Source organism: Mugil cephalus, chromosome 22 (genome assembly GCF_022458985.1).
Source record: "Mugil cephalus isolate CIBA_MC_2020 chromosome 22, CIBA_Mcephalus_1.1, whole genome shotgun sequence".
Lineage (NCBI taxonomy): Eukaryota > Metazoa > Chordata > Actinopteri > Mugiliformes > Mugilidae > Mugil > Mugil cephalus.
The window spans coordinates 7,738,225-7,754,571 of record NC_061791.1 but is presented as its reverse complement, the minus strand read 5'-3'; the positions used below and the strand labels follow the sequence as shown (position 1 = coordinate 7,754,571).

At 43.8% G+C, this 16,347-nt stretch overlaps 1 protein-coding gene across 2 annotated transcripts in view; it reads left to right on the top strand.

The window, feature by feature from the left end:
• Positions 1-16,347, top strand: part of iqsec3a (IQ motif and Sec7 domain ArfGEF 3a) — a 120,400-nt gene that overhangs the window by 22,978 nt on the left and 81,075 nt on the right. For both annotated transcript variants that reach the window (XM_047575125.1, XM_047575126.1), the window contains exon 2: positions 300-380. In XM_047575125.1, the coding sequence (XP_047431081.1) occupies positions 300-380 (81 nt within the window). The remainder of the gene's footprint in view (positions 1-299; positions 381-16,347) is intronic.

The window sequence follows — 16,347 nt, the reverse complement described above, 5'->3', positions numbered from 1 at the left end:
AACCTGCAAGGACTGCCACCTGCCCCAAAGCTACCAAACACATACAGATGCAAATTTTTAAGACTTAATGTGATTGAAACAATGAGTTCTACAAAGCTTTACCTGTATAGATGTTTTGAAAAAAAAAATTGACGAATAAAACCATTTAGGCAAGCGGTAAAAGCTGCAGTTCACTGAATGGCCACTTGAGGCTGGCACCGAACGGTTTCATTTGCCAGTCCCAAATGTTGCTGCTTCATTTTAACACATCTAATTAATATTGCTAATTATTATTATTTTTTCTACTCTTCTTCGCACAGAAACCAAACAGTTCTCCACCAGTTCTGCTGCCCAGCCCCCGAGGCCCCCGAGGGAGAGACCTCGACCGCCTGTGTCCCCAGGTAAGACGACTACATCCTTGTAACATCTGCACAAAGTTTTTTTTTTTTTTTTTTTTACCTTTTTTTTACTTTGAACAACTTGATTTATCTTTTCTGTAAGTTGTCAAGCGCAATCCCATGCATCCCGTTAATAGCAGAGCTGCAGTAGCTACAGCAGTAGTCAACAAAATTGCCCCAGCAGTGGTATCTAAATTGAAGTGGTTGTAAATGCTTCAGGTTCTTTGAGGGACAATTTTACCCCTGACCCCCAACCAAAGATAGGGAGAGTCTTAACTTCTTAAACTATATAAGGAGTCACTGCACACGGTTTTAATCGTCCTATGTGACAGCAGCTTGGGTTTTGGTCTGGTTCAGGTTCAGATTGTTTCCTGAGCAAATCTTTTATACACGCAGTTGTGCTAGCGCAAATCAGTAACGTCATTTCGTTACTACACAACTGTAGAAGATATTCCAATTTTAGGTGCTGTTATTTTTCTGTGTCAGATTCACATAGTGATATGGTGAGGGCCAATTTCCTCCACTACCCAGTGTAATTTAGGGTACTGCGCCACATAGACACCGTAGCTGTATACTTAAGCGCTCATCAGTCTGGCTCGCTGTGTAACAACACCTCCCAACCACTTGTCAGCGCTGTGCTTGGGAGGTGTTGTGCTAGTTCTTTCTAAAAAAAAACAACTTTATTTCTGTTAAGGTTCTCAGCCATGCAGGTCACGGTAATCCAAAAGGACTAGTAGAGTTTCTCAAAGACGTTTTGCCACTTATCCAAGTAGCTTCTTCAGTTCTGAGAGACTGGTGGAGGTTTAAATAGGAAAACTCTGGGGGTAAAACCCATTAGAAACTTGCTTGATCAGAGACTGGTGCCACTAATTTCCATAATGACTGGGTACTTACCTGTCCTTAATGAGGGGGACTGTGTGCCATTGTCAGTGAGAGTCTTAGGTCTTGGGGACAGAAATCAAGACTGTATTGTTGCGTGGTGATGGCAGTAAATCTCAGTCCACCTCATCTGTTTAGAGAAGGTTTTTCCATTTTGACATAGATGGCTTCCTTTACTCCTCTCAAACCACATTCCAGTTTATTTCAAACCCGGCAATACACTTAGACAGAGACTGGTCCACACCAAAGACAAAACAGAGTAATGTAGTGTATGCTGTTCAGTGCAGCGAGGAATGTAGAGACTTGTACATTGGGGAAACCAAACAACCCATCCATAAATGCATGGCCCAACACAGGAGGCCCAAGTGAAGCCAACTGAAGAAGCTACTCCGTTGAGTGGCCAAATATCTTCAAGAAGTCCACTTAGCTTTGTTCAACACCTTGTGGATTCCAGCTTTATTGATCTGAAAAATTCAATTAGTAGTTACGTCAAATTGGCGCAGAAGCTAAAATGGACTATAAGCACCCAGCGTTTTGGGGAAATGTGACAAATAGAACGCTAATTAACTGAAATCGATGAACTTTTCTATAACCAAAATAATTTGTATTCGGCAATGAATAGAGAATCTACAAAATACAGAATCAGATAATTAATGACTCCGGGGTGTTATCTTCCCCCTTCGAGGAGAATTGACACCGCAACATTTTGTTTGCCTCCTGCTTTTTATATTTGAATCCTGCCACCAGGGTTTCACTGAAAATTACGGCATTCATCTAGCCAAGGCGCATCAATAGCAATTAAGTCATCTGCAAACAAAATGGTCTGTTTGTTGTGGACTCAACGTTTCTCGCTGCATTGTCTGAGGTTGGCAGAAAATAGCAGATAAGGGTATTGATGGCAAACAGTGGGCCCCCGCAGCGCCGGGCACAATAAGCGGCAGACGGCTGAGGGACCAAGAAGCACCTACGCGGTTTAAACGCCGCAAAGGATTGCGTGGTACAAAACCTGCCAGATGGGTCGAAAAAGAAGAAGGAGAATCGGAAGATTTTATTATTATTTTTTTTAGCTTTGTTCAGAACAGAAAGCCATTTATCAGTCAGACACCTGGTGACTAGCTCAAAACCCACGGCTCCTACGGAGTCCGTTGTCCCAGACGTCGGTGCACGCCTTTATTAAGTACGCGGCATCTATAGGCGGTGGTTAAAAATACCCAAGAGCGACTGTCATAAGAAGAAAGCTCGAGGGGAAATTGGAAAGGTGAACAAAAAAAAAAAAAAAAGACAAGAATCGATTGGAGTTCAGCAGCGTGAACTTTGCTTGATGGAAGGCGGCGTGTTTTGTGATTGCTTTGTGCTTAGGGACCATTAGCTACAGGTACAACACAAAGTGCACAACAGAAGGTCTTACTTGCAAACTTGTCAACTCCTCTGACTCCTTTAAAAAAAAAAAAAAACACACACACACACAACAACTTGTCAATCTCTGAAGCAAACCACTTCAAAAGAGGACTCTCTGGTGGCGAGACACAAAAAAGCAGCTTGTGGTTTTGTCCTTTCTTTTCCTTCTCATTTTGAACTCTTTTTTCTTTATTATTTTTTATTATTTTTTAGAAGCTGTACTCTGTTGTTGTTGATTTCTGTACTTCCGCATTGTTGTCAGTGATTTGTTGATCGTTATCCTCACGTGGCATCACCACACCGCAGCGGCACAACTCCAACACGGCACCCACGCCCCCCATCGCATCCATCTTGTCATCCATGCTCACCTCATTCGGGCTTGTCTCTCCACTGTGGTCACGTTACGTTTGAAAGGATACAACCATGTGTAACCGAAGTTTAGCTGTGTGTGTACAACCAGCCATAATGCATTGATGTGTAGGGAAACCGGTGAGCCTTCTTGTTGACACATGTAATGCATCTGTGTTCATGTGAAAAAAAAAAAAAAAAAAGTTCTTATCATGTTTGCATGCTTTGGCTTGGCAGTGATCAGAACATAGCAGCTCCCTGTCTATCTGTGAGTGTGTGTGTGTGTGTGTGTGTGAGTGTGTTAATGCACATGTGCCAGTGTGTCATTATGGTGCACATGGCACACAACAGATGATCTACATACTGCAGGAATACACACGCCACTGTGCAGCAGATCAGCAGGGAGATCCATAACAACAGACTGGCCATCAGGGGATGAGCACGTTTCGCTACATTTACTGACCCCTGGGATTTTTTTTGTTATTTACAACCTTTTAACTGCCACATGTTGTTATTTTTAAAGGGTGAATACATGTATATGAGTGGATGATACGTCCTTTTGATGGGAATGAACTTAAATTACTGGAATTTTGCACGTAAAATTTCTAAAAATCCTTTGGTGGACCTAAATAGGATGTGCAATACATTGGTACATTACTAGCATGTCAATGGTTTATTTTGCTACAGAAGAATGCTTGATGCTTTTCCAGGTTTTCAGGTTCTAAAGCAAAGGTCTTAAATGTTTTTTTTAGACCACGGACCCCCAAACTAATGGAAAGATTAAGTAGGGACCCCCTACCTACGATATGTGTTTTATTTTAAACTTTTAAATATATATTATTATTGTAATTTTGCATGCAGTATTATGCTAGTCAAATAATACATAGGTACATATGCAACAGTATGGTGGCCGTGCAACTGACTGAATCATAAACATACCTACATAACATAGGTAAACGTAGCTAAATTATTTGAACATAGCTAAACTTTTGACTTCCAGGATTTAAGTTTAAACATAGCTAAATGTAGCAGGGACACCGGGTCATTTTGGCCTCAGTAGTTGGCTGATGGGAGTGAGCTGCACTGTTAGCTAATATTCATCTGTGGACTGAAGAGGTTCTCGACCCATTGTGGGGAACTTGACAGAATCAGCGTGTAATATGCAACCTCGTGATTGGCTCAGCAGCGGTAGGGGGCGGGGCCTACTGTGTACAGGAAGCGTAGATTGACAGGCCTGGCTGACGTGGCGCTCTGTGTGAAACTTAGGCCTCCATTTACTGAAATATGTTGGATTCATGTTATTGTGTATTTAAAGAAATTTAAATGTTTGTGAAAAAAAAAAAAAAAAAAAATGTCTAATCAACCAAAAGATTTTGCGACACCCCCCTGCTGTATCTCCGCAGATCCCCTAGGGGTCCCGGACCACCTGTTGAAGACCTATGTTCTAAAGTTAAAAGAACTGTAGATTTCTTCTAAGATTATAAAGCAGATTTGAGGATGTTTTTAAACCGGTCAGCCAAAACATGAAAACCACCGACGGGAGAAGTAAGTAACATTGACCGTCTTGTCAATACAATGTTCTACTAGAAAACACAGAGGACCCTCCCCTCAACCTATAGGACCCAAAGCCCCTCCCCCACTAACAACACTACAACACAACACACTAATGTCCATTCTCTGATGAGTCACAACAGTTTTGGAGGCACAAGAGAGACCTACACAATATTAGGAAGGCGGTCATAATGTTAAGCCTGATCGGTGTACATCAGAGACTATTTTATCCTCTGAAAGTGTGCGTTGCACTAAAAATACGTGCAACACTACGCCGATTTGACCGAGTTATGACCCCGAGAGGGAACGCAAACAGCGAGAGAGTGGAGGATTCTGTCGTCTTTCATGACTGACTGCTTCCACACAAAAATAAAGCCTCATTAACGTACAAAAAAACAAGAAGCATCCCTGTGCTCTGCCTGCAGTGGAGAACGGAAGGAAGCCTTGTTTCGCTCACCGAACCTGACTGAGTGCAGTCATTGATATTTCATTTGCGCTGTTCTCTCTGCTCAGAATAATTCCAGCCCCTGTGACGGAGGGGTCGGCCCAGAAAGCGGCAGCGACTCAGCGTCGTCTTCATTTGCGTGTGTGTCCACACCTGAGGGGTTTTATCCAATTAGGAAGCAGGATGCGAGCGGGGACTAATAACACGGCGCATGCGGGATCATTTAAATGAGCAGAAAGTGACAAGAGCAGTGAGGATTTTACGTTGTCACGTATAATGAGGACCCCAAGGAGGGTGAAAACACATCGCGGCGGGTCAGTCAGTTTTGGCAGGCTTTAAGGAGGCGGCGTAAGGGTAGAGACCATAGGGGGATTTGTAGCCGGGGTCACCTAGTCAGATGTATAATCACCCGTGGAAGGCGCTGATTGTGCGGGATGGCGGCAGCCTTTCAATTAGCAGCCACGAGCCACCTTCTGCTGCAGTGCGCTCGACTCGCACTCAGGAGATCTGGCTGTTACTTTTGCGCTACCGCAGGGGAACCTTGGGTTTAACTTTATGCTCTGCAGCAAAACTGAGAAGTGCTGTGGTCAACACGCGGAGCCCCAGAAACCTAATAAATGTTATTCCAGCACAGAGAAAAAGGCGCAACTGTAAATATTGGCTCTTAGGAAGACGCCCGGTGGAGGAGCTGAAAGTAGAATTATTACCTTTAAAAAAAATCCTCAATGTGTGTTTGTGTGGGTGTGTATGCAAAAAGCCTCCTCTCCAGGCTTTCGCACAGTCAGTACAATTGATAAAAATGGCGTTTAAGTCTATTGCAGCACACTGCAAGAGAGCCACTACATCAGCTTGCTTCCAGTGCACACATTTATGTCCACACTATCGATGCCAGTGTGTGAAGTTATCTTGAGAGTTTGGGATCGCATCCAGTTCACTTTAGAAGTCCATTTCTTTTCTTCTTCGGATGCTGTGAGCTGCAGTGTTGTTCTGTCAGCAAAAAAAACGACACGTACGGTGAGCGTAGGAGACGTACTGTCAGCTCGAACACGGAGAGGCGTTGTTACTACCGGGAGATCAGCGAGAGGGCAGCTGCTTTCACATCTGTCTTAAAATAAATAGGTGATAAATTACGGACAGAGGTTGGTTACAGTTGTCGCTCAGAGCTGGCACGCGCAGAGCACGACGCAGCAGAAAGTTCCCCAGAGATAAAGGCACACAGCCATCACAGAACAGCTGACTGAAAGTACTCAGCATCAAGATGCAAATTTCTGATGAAGCGGGACGATAAGGTGAATCCAAAAAATGAAATTTGTTGAAATATCACACTGGCGTTTCAACAGAGCCCGCAGATATTCACACAAAATTTTGCCCGTCGTAGAGTCGCGTCCATCGAAAAGTCACTGCGCTTCCCGTGCCAAACACTTTTTAAAACGACTTGCAGATTGGTTTCGCTCTGCCACTCTCTGGGCTGACAAGGCCATTAGAGGAGAAACATTAAACAGCAGGAGCGGTGTGTAGATTTGCAGATTTAGCCTTGGCAAACGGTTAGCTTCTGTAATTTTAAAAAAACTCGCTTTCAATATTAAGTGCATTCAAATAATACACAGGTTCAAATGTTTTTTAAATGTCTTTTCTATTTATTTTCTTGTTCAAATGACGAGGGGCGAGTCCTACTGTGCACAGGAGGCTTAAATTGACAGGTTTAATGTGGCGCCCTGTGTGAAATGGTGCGCTGTCGAGTGAAGTGCTGACTGAAATAAGTCTTCTGCCTCCATTTATCCCTTTACTAAAATATGTCTATTTACAGACATTTAGATTTGTGGGGGAAAATTAAAAAAACAAAACAATATATATATAAAAAAAATCTAATCAACCAAAGATTTTGGTCCATGCATACCTCGAACCCTAGGGTCCAACTCCATTGTCGAAGTAAATGCTACAGAAAAATGCAGCTAGTATGAAGCAGACGCCGGTTAGTCTTTAGATGCAATTTCAATCAAAATAGAAAGAGATGCACCTGACTGATGACAACAATACAGTGTGCCGTCTATAAATAGGAATTTCTGGAAAGGCATCACAGACGTTGGAGGAAAGAACAAAACACTGACGTTGATCTCAAGACTCTGCCTGAACGTAGTGCATGTATGTGTTGCAGTACATCCCATTTTCCATAGAACAACTTTTTTTTTCATACTTGCAGCTCTTCAAATAGTTAATGAATTATCTAATGTGACACAGTCTACTAAAAATTTGAATGGTTATTTAGTTCACATTTTAGTGATATCTAGTAATTTTTTATTAATAAGTGATTGTGGATTTTGCAAAGACATAATCATAACGAACATAAAAACATTAATTTTTTTTTTTTACTTGCATGGTATATCCCATGGACTTCATACATCCCTCAATTATATATCGACCCGAAGGATAAATAATAAGGTGTAAAAATATGGACAAAGGAGCATTAATATGAATAGCAGGGAGTGGTTAGGTCACACAAATAAAACAAAAACCGTGTGAAAGGAGGAGACTAGCCTGGCTGCAACTTCACTTGAGGGATTCGTCCCCACAGTCAATAACAGTGAAGACAGTGAAGGCTCAAATTGGACGTGATCAAATGAACCAGACACCGGCCCTTCCTAATTATCCCGTAATCTCGTTTCTCTTTTTCCTCCTGATAAATGATCTCATCTGCCTTTTGTTTTGTCGAGATAAATCAACTCGTTATCGCGGAGAAAACCAGCTTCGTTATCTCCAGATAATTAACTTGTGATTTTTTTTGGATAATGACATTGTTAATAAACGCAATCACAGCCGTCTTCAGCTTCCATATTTTACAATATGTCCTGTAAAAAAAAAAAAAAAAAAAAAAGAAGCCGCATCTCAACTCATCATTGAGTCATCCCGGGCCTCTAAGGATGGAGCCGATAGGACGGTGTAAAGTTTTTGTTCTTTTTTTGTGGTTTAAAAATAAACTGACCCGTCAGCCTTTGGCAGATGACAGCCCACTGTTTTTGGCATGACTCGTAAAGGCTGACACGATGCGCTCACTGTCTAAAGCCCCTTCACTGTAAATGTGTTCTACACCAACACCTTAACGAGGTATGGTTCGCTAATTAGCCTCATCACAGAGGAAAGCAGTTCCTCGAGCACATTAAAACGAATTTATGAAGTTCACTCTGAGGGTCATGGATTGTTTCTTGAACATAAGGCCATCCAAAATTTAAAAGTATGTTTTGTAGCTAAAACTGAACCTTTGTAATCACGGTAAATTAGCGGTCATGTTTAATTGCAGTTGCAAAACCCCCCACGTTTTATGATGTGCCATAAAGGCGGCTAAGGTGGAGGAGAGGAAGGGGGGGAGCATATGACTTTAGAGAAATATAAAAAGGAGGACAACACATTTGGATCGTTGATCCGACTCAAGAGTCGTAATTTTTATCCACGCTCTCAAAAACGCCCTTGAAAGAAAAAAAAGACGAACGGCGAGGAGGCGCCTTGGAAGGTTGCAGTGGGGAGAGTTATGATGTTCCCGCTGTAAATTAATTCACCTCTGACCGTGGCACAGGTAGACAGCTGTGTCGTCTCGCCAAGACACTGTTTTCTTTCTTTTTTTTTAAGGTAATTAATCTGTGGAATTAATCATAAACTGCACTAATTAGTGGAGTTGCACGTGCCAAACGGAAAGGTGAGGTGAATAAGGACACAGCTGGAAATGCTTTGGCACTCAGGGTTGAAACCGGGACTGCAGGGACCCGTGATGCATCGAGGCAGACGGAAGAAGTGATGGAATGAGTGATCTGGATTCACCGGAGGACGTTCAGGGGCACAAGCACACGCGGCCCCCGTTAAAGCGTGAGGCCGCCCCTGCTTTTTTTTGTCCTCACACCAGCGGACGCCCGGCATCAGTCTCACCTGTGCGGCTGCAAATTAAATTTCACAAGTGGCATCCTCAATCGCGGATTCCTTCACCTCCTCCTCCTCCTCGCACCATAATTTAATATTTGTCCCCGTCCCCCTGTGTCCCTGCCTCTCTCTGTTGAGCGTCGCGGCCGCTGCCTCAGCTGGAGAGAGTGACCTTGTCGACTGGCTGCTCTGTCGTCATGGGAACAGAGGGCACAGCAGAAACACAGCCTAGCATCCAGATACCGCCGGGACTAAATCCCCCCCCCCCCCTCAATGTTTTCGTTTCCCTGTCCCTTTTTTTTTTTTTTTTTTGCTGTCGTCTTCCCATTGGCTCAAAGGGTTGCCCTCTTAGCCAAGCGGAAGAGCGCTGTCAGTGTCGCTGTCCTCAGGGGTCCATCCATTCAGCTGTCGGTTTTGTTTTAGTTTAGTCCTCTTTAAAACACGTCCTCTGGGACTCGGGTAGCTTAAAATTCACTCGAAAAATTGAAATGCGGCATTGTGAATGAATGAAAAGGAGCTTTAAAGAGTGCGAGTGCTTGGAGTAATTTCTAATCTAAGTGATGCTCTGACTAATTTATTTCCGCCCCAAGGCTCGTGCTCAGCACAGAGCGGTGACACCAGATCTGCCCGTGCAGCTGCATGAGACGTCATGCAGTAGTTTGTTTCTTTTAACGCCCGGAGACCAAGGCACTTTTTTTTTTTTGTTTTTTTTTTTGTTTGTGATTTTCTGCTGCATTTCTGCACAGCATCATGCCGCCGCCACCGTCTTCAGAGGAGCAGTGCTACGGCGGTGAGTGCCGAGCGCTCTGATCTGAGAGTATCTCCTCCTCTCCTCTCTTCGTTCTGCGGCTTATCTCGGCGCTGTGAAGCAAGCGCTTGGCTTTCATTGCAGAGGAGATTTAATAAAAGCACAACGTTTTTTGATGAAGTTGCCGCAGCGTCTCCCCCGTGCGCGCGCTGGAGCGAGCGTCTGCTGCGCTTTCAAACGTCTGTGCGTCTCAGCTGCCTTTTAAGTTTCAGCAGCCGCATAAATGTCACGGCCTGGCCCTCAGATCTGCTTTGACACACATGAACTGTGGGAAATGGCAGAATCTTGAGAGTAATGTCACAGATTAACAGTTTTTAAAAGAATACTCCAAAGATATAAAAAATCATTTTATAAAGTCGTAAGGAGTACACATACTAAACAGTATGTATAATGTCTTTTATAGTTCTGGAAAATATTTCTTAAGACAAAAGAATAACAAGACAGTCATCATTAGTTTTTTACCGAGGAAATATTTTCATAGGTTTTACTCCACGATATTTATTTGATAGAAGAAAAAAAAAAAAATCTACTATTGTCCAACTTATTCACATCTTTATCATGTGCGTCCTTCTGAGATTTCTTGTTTCACATCACGTACGACTCATGAGGAGTAGTTTTGAAGCTCAGCATGGGTAGCTCTGGTTGGTCGCCATCTTGGATTGTCCTTGACTCCGCCCAGTTTTGGGCTAATTCAAAAATTGGCAAAAATGAGGAGCAATGAATGAGTAGTTTAAGAATTCACTTTCTGAACACAGGCAAGCAAGACCTTTTCGTACAACAGGCCGTAAACCTGTTAGGTTGAGATAAAGTTGGGCATTTTAACATGGCTATGTCCTTGCTAATAAAAAATGTGTATAAGCAGAGCTGAGGCTGTGTCAAGTTGGAGGAGGTTGAGGTGAGGACCCAAACGCAGGACAATAGATGAGGCAGGAACTCGAAACAAAAAGGTATTTAATAGTTAACAAAAGGCGCTCCACGTGGCAAGTAAATCCAAAATACAAAACTCAAAAGAAATCGTCAACATGGCATGGAAACATGGAACATGGCGTGGAGACATTAGCGACGCAACAAGGAACAAAGGGAAAGGCAGGGCTATATATACACAAGAAGGCTCGGGTAAGACAAGGCACAGGTGAGATCCATGAGGACAATCAGCCCAGGTGAAACCAATTAACAGTCAAGAGCTACACAAGGAACCACAAGACAGGAAATCCAGAACTTGACAAAATAAAACAGGAAACACAAAACATGACACGGACAGACATGACAAAACCAAGGAAGCACGACAGACAGGAAACTTGACAAAATAAAACAGGAAACTTCAAAACATGACTCACAAAAATAAAAGAGATACAGATCATGACAGGCTGTCAAGTAATAATCACCTCTCATTTAGAGCAGCAACAACTTAAATTGTTCATAACTCTAAGTATCTATATCATTGAATGGGTTGTTTAAAATGTACATGTAATTTAAATGTACAGTTGAAGCCACTGAAAAAAGTTGTCTATATAGATTTGCAGCAGGCTGGAAATAACTAAAAATAAATATGGACTATGTGTTGCCTTTTCCTTGTATTGGCTAAACTAGGGAATGTTGCATTAGACACTGGTTGGAGCAGTTGGCATGGCAACCGTGTCACATTCTGTCTCTATAGTGTCAAATAATTAACTAAAACGACACTTGAACATTCATCAATGTTATGCTAGCTACCTTAAATGATAGAAACAGTCCTTGAAAACTTTTTATGTGACGTGTATTTTAGCGTTTTAGTTCGTCTCAAGTCCCATTCACTAACGTGGAGGGGGTGGAGCTTGTGACCTATACCTCAGCCGGTCACCAGGGGGAGCTCTACTTGCTTTGGCTTTTGCTTCACAGCAATTCTACCGTCCATCTTTATACCGTGTATGAGGTTGACTCAATTGAAGTTGGCTCCCTGTGGCCAATTGTGTTACTTCTGCATTGTCTCCAGATGTCCAGATGTTAACTGCAAACAGTGGTGAAAAGCATCTCAAACAGTGAAATATAGCGTCCCTATTTATAATGTAATGCATTATGTATAGCATTAGTATGTCAGTCAAGTTGTGTTGCAGGAATTAGACTGAAAAAAAAAGAGTGAAAGGCCTAATGCAAGTGGTTTTCTGACTGCTGCTTGGATTTCTGATCATGTTTAACAATAGTTTCTGGTCATTTCAAGGACCGGCCTCACTCGTCCCCGAAGGCACAGCTGCTGCCACATCATCCGCTGAGACGTGCCGCAGGATGGCTTATTATGCAGCGATAGCCTCTCCCCGCTGTCGGCGTGGCCGCCGCGAGAAATAAAACAATAACTGCGCGTTTCCCCTTAATGTTTTCCATTTTTCAGAGGAGAATGAGGCGATCATTACGGGGCTGAATTTCTATTCACAATCACTTTGTTCTCTGCATGAATACAGATCTTTTGATTTCCAAGCAGCTCGGATGACTGTCGTATTCCGGCTACAGACCGCTCGTATGATTTCTCGTAATGAGATTTTGAGTAAAGTGGCAGAGCTTTGTGATGTATAGTCTTGATGACCTCTCCAGTAACACACACACACACACACCTGCAAGCACACAGATATGAGCCGTGGTTGCTCTAACGCTCCCCGTTTCCCTCTTTTGTTCATTTGTCTGTCTTTAATGGTCTGCCATCTTATTAGTCTCCATCATCTCAAGGGTCCCAGAATACCCACGGTCACATTCTGCACACTAGTCAATAGCTCAACTCCTGCCTGACTGAGCTCTGATAAATTCCCCCTGTGTGCAGGTGAGTGTTTGTGTACGCGCAAGAGAGCGTGAGCCAAGTGAAAAGAAAGAGCACGGTGTCCGGGGATGCTCCCTGCGTTCGGCCGCCCCTCAACCCAAATTGCCCGCTGCTCTTATAAACGAACACTGTGGACAGCAGGGGGCGGTAATGAGAAGCGGTCGGAGACATCTGTCCGTCCACATGCTGGCTGCACATTTTGTCCTGACCTTTTTAGTTTTGGACGCGGCCCACGCGCTCACCCCGCCGTCTTTGGCTCTCATCCTGTCAAACTGTAAAAAAAAAAAAAAAGAAAAGAAAAAAGAAAAAGTGTGGCTGCAGTTGTAAAATTTGAGTCCATTCGGCATCAGTGCAGCCGCACGGATCACATCATCACTTTGAGTTACTGTGCACGAAAAAAGAAGAAATAAAAACAAAAAAAAACAATCCCCACCCAAAAAAAAAAAAAAAAAAAAACAGGCTTGTGGTGCCATCAGCTGTCCTGTCCATTAGCTCCAGAGGTTGCAGGGAGGGCAGAGAGTGTGAGCTGTAAATCTCATGCGGGATCAGACGGGGGGGAAGAATTAACAAGCTGCGTCATTCTGCAGAGCGTGGCAGATGTCAAGGGATCTCGAAACGGTCTCAATTTGACCTTTTAAGTGCAAGCGATTCATATCTTTATCGCGTGCCGACCGGTTTACTCCACGCTGACGCGGCCGCGAGGAGCTCCGACATCCCTCTAAATAAACTAGCTCGCCGCTAATGAAACGCACATTAACTTCTGTTCTCTGTTGTTTCACCCGTCGGCACCGTTGCACGTGCGGCGGATTGAACCTGTTTCGAAAACTTTAATGATCACGGCTTCTAAGCCGCGGTGTGACACTTTGCCAATTAGCCGAGTGGAATGAGAGAGTCACTCGGAGAGACCGCTTTCTGTCGACCGCATCGAGTATCGACTTTGGATCTGTGGTTGCCTGATCAATGTGCCTCAAAGTCTGACTCGCTTGTATCTGATTTCTAATACACACGGGCCCCTGCAGGATCATGCTCCTGCAATTAGTTAGTAGGCACTCTTGAGTTTTGACTGGTTTTGTTATTCGTCGAGTGCACGGTCCAGCTAACCAGCTTCTGGTCAACCGTACCTTTAAACCAGCAGCTTCTTTATTACACAATTTTCATTTATTTTTATAAAAAAAAAGTTTTTCCTCAGGCTGAATCTTCAGGTAAGGCCGAGAATCTGTTTTACAAATATGTATATATATATTTATAATAGAAGAAAAATGTGTGGCATTCATCCTACTTTACTTCCCATTTACACACATACACTGAATGACATGTCTACTGCGTAGTAACGGGGTACAGGTTGTTCCCTACTGTTGCCTGTGAAGGGACATTAGGTGTCCATTCCCCCACCCCCACCCCCCTGCGTGGGTGACACTGTCAGGTTCGGCGTACATCACCGGGCAGAGTCCTTGTCCCCGACAGTCCGCCGACAGCATCGTGACGGTAGATCAACATGGAAATGAAAGGAGAGGAGGAAGCAGCAGCGGAGGAGGAGGAGGAGGAGGACGTGGAAAACTGCTGACATGGCTACCTGCTGTTGCCTCGCTCGCCGTAATGGGAGACGGGGGAGGGGAGGGATGGGAGGGCGGGGATGGGCGGAGAGTGGCTTAGAAGCTTAGAGCATAAAGAAGAGAGATGGAGGGACAAGTGAGATTTATTAACGCAGATAGTTGTGTCCGCGCGGTGAAAGAGACACTCCTCGAAACGTGGCGTTTTTCTGTTTAATAATCTGTAGGAAAGATAAAAAAAAAGAGGACTCCTGCCTCTCTTTATTACTTTCTAATAAATGACCCGCCGTCAGACCGTCGAGCGCTGATGAAAGAGAACGAAAGACAGAGGGGGTGGAGAGCATCCCTCCGTACTCTGTCATGCCTTTGTGCGCGGTGCAGCCGTTACCATGACGTTCAGCCGTGGGTTTCATTAAATTTTTTTATCTTTTTTTTTTTTGCCGGTGGGAAGGAGGTGTGGTTGAGTCATCTTTGCGGGATGCATGTCAGGCTTTGTCACGCGCTGTCATATTTGAAGAGGTGGTCAGAATAATAGATGTTAAAAAAAATTAAAAAAAAACGACACAGCACATCCAGACCCATCAAGAAAGGATCAGCACGTACAGCGCTTAAGAAACCTTGGAGGGAGTTTTCAAAGTTAATGTAGCTTCTTCGCGCAGAAACTTTCTCCTTCAATGTAAAGGCCGATGTTGGTCAGACCTGTTATTGCGCTGCCGTTGCGGACCAGGTGTTTCTTTCACTCCCCGCTTGGTAACCATAAAATGCACCATTAGTTTCGTTAGGTGGGAGCCTGCTGCTAAGCCCTTTTTCGGCACAGGCATAGTCTCTAACAGCGCACCTCACCTCCAAAGGGGACCAAAGTCGGAGGGAAGATTAAACGCGGAGGCCCACACCGCGATAGGCGCACTCTCACTCTGGAAGAAAACCCTTTCACATTTCACCGAGATGTAATTGAATTTTCCCGTGTTCTTATCGGCCCCGGCGATGGGATAGCATCTCACCACTTTCCGTAGAGTCAATAGAAACACTATACCTGCCCCGGTGGAGCTTTACTTTTCTTTACAGTTTTTTTTTTGTTATTATTTTATTTTGCCATAGAATGAACAGACTGAAACTTTTTTTTTTTAACCGTTCTCTTGAAAGCAATTTCACCGATGAGGGGAGACTGATTCAGAGTGTGTGACTTTTTGTGCGCGCGTGTGTTTCTTACAGCATCCGAAGATAATGGAGAACGTGCCGTAGAGCGAATAGCGCCCCCGGTGCCAGACTGTGTCTCTCCCGCCTCGGATTCACTGTTGTAACAAACGACTCTTACTCGCTCCATTTTTTTCCGTTTCGTAGCGCCAAGTGCTGGTGACAAATAAACCCAGTAGGAAAAGAGAAATGAATAACTTCACGCTGCAGGTTTGGGCACGAAATCTAGAGACTGTCTTCTGCGGGGAAATAGAATAGAGCGTTAGGTGTTTGTTGAGATGCTTTAAAGTAAGCGGTGTTTACGTTTGACACCAAAGCACATAGCTGTTTGACGTCCTTGTAGCACAGCGTCTCTAAAAACTAGCCGTTTGCTAGTGTTGGGTCATTGGTGAATGTCTGTGCCCATAGTTTTTCTCACGTGTCCCGCACATAGACAGTATCAACGTTTCTTCAGAAGCTTATTGGAGTTGCCACGACAGAATTCTACTTTCATTTTTCCGGTGTCCCGCCACTGATCACACAGCTAATCAAAACCATGATCAAAATTAGCCCGGGGGAAAAAAAGCTAGATGAATGTAGTGTCTAGCACCAACAATGAACGCTAGCGTGGCTCGCAGCTTTAAAACTAAAATATCCTCTGAAGAGAGTGAATGTACCGCTTCGTCGATAAACATCCATAGAACTGCACCCACAAATGACAGTTTTACCACATTTGTAGTTTTTGTTTTATACCTTCTAATTCTGGTCCGGTACATCTCAGAGGCAAATATGGTACTGTAGTTAGCATTGTCAATGTAGCTAACATCCAGCCAATTGCTTGAAGTCTTCTAACCAGTCGATGAGAATTTACGGATGAGGCACTGTCACAGAACTTTCCCCACAACTTTTTAAAACGTCTGTATCATGTTTCCACCTCCGATTTTGCCCGTTTTTGTGCTCCATAGCTAAAAGCCAACATTTACTGCAATGTTGGCAGCTACTGAAACCATGGAAACGTATGAATCCACTATGAATCATGGGTAACATTCAGAAAAAGGTGGATAAAGGTGGAGGCGGAACTATTCCTGAAGTGAAACCAAAGCAAGTAGAGCTCCCCCTGGTGTCTG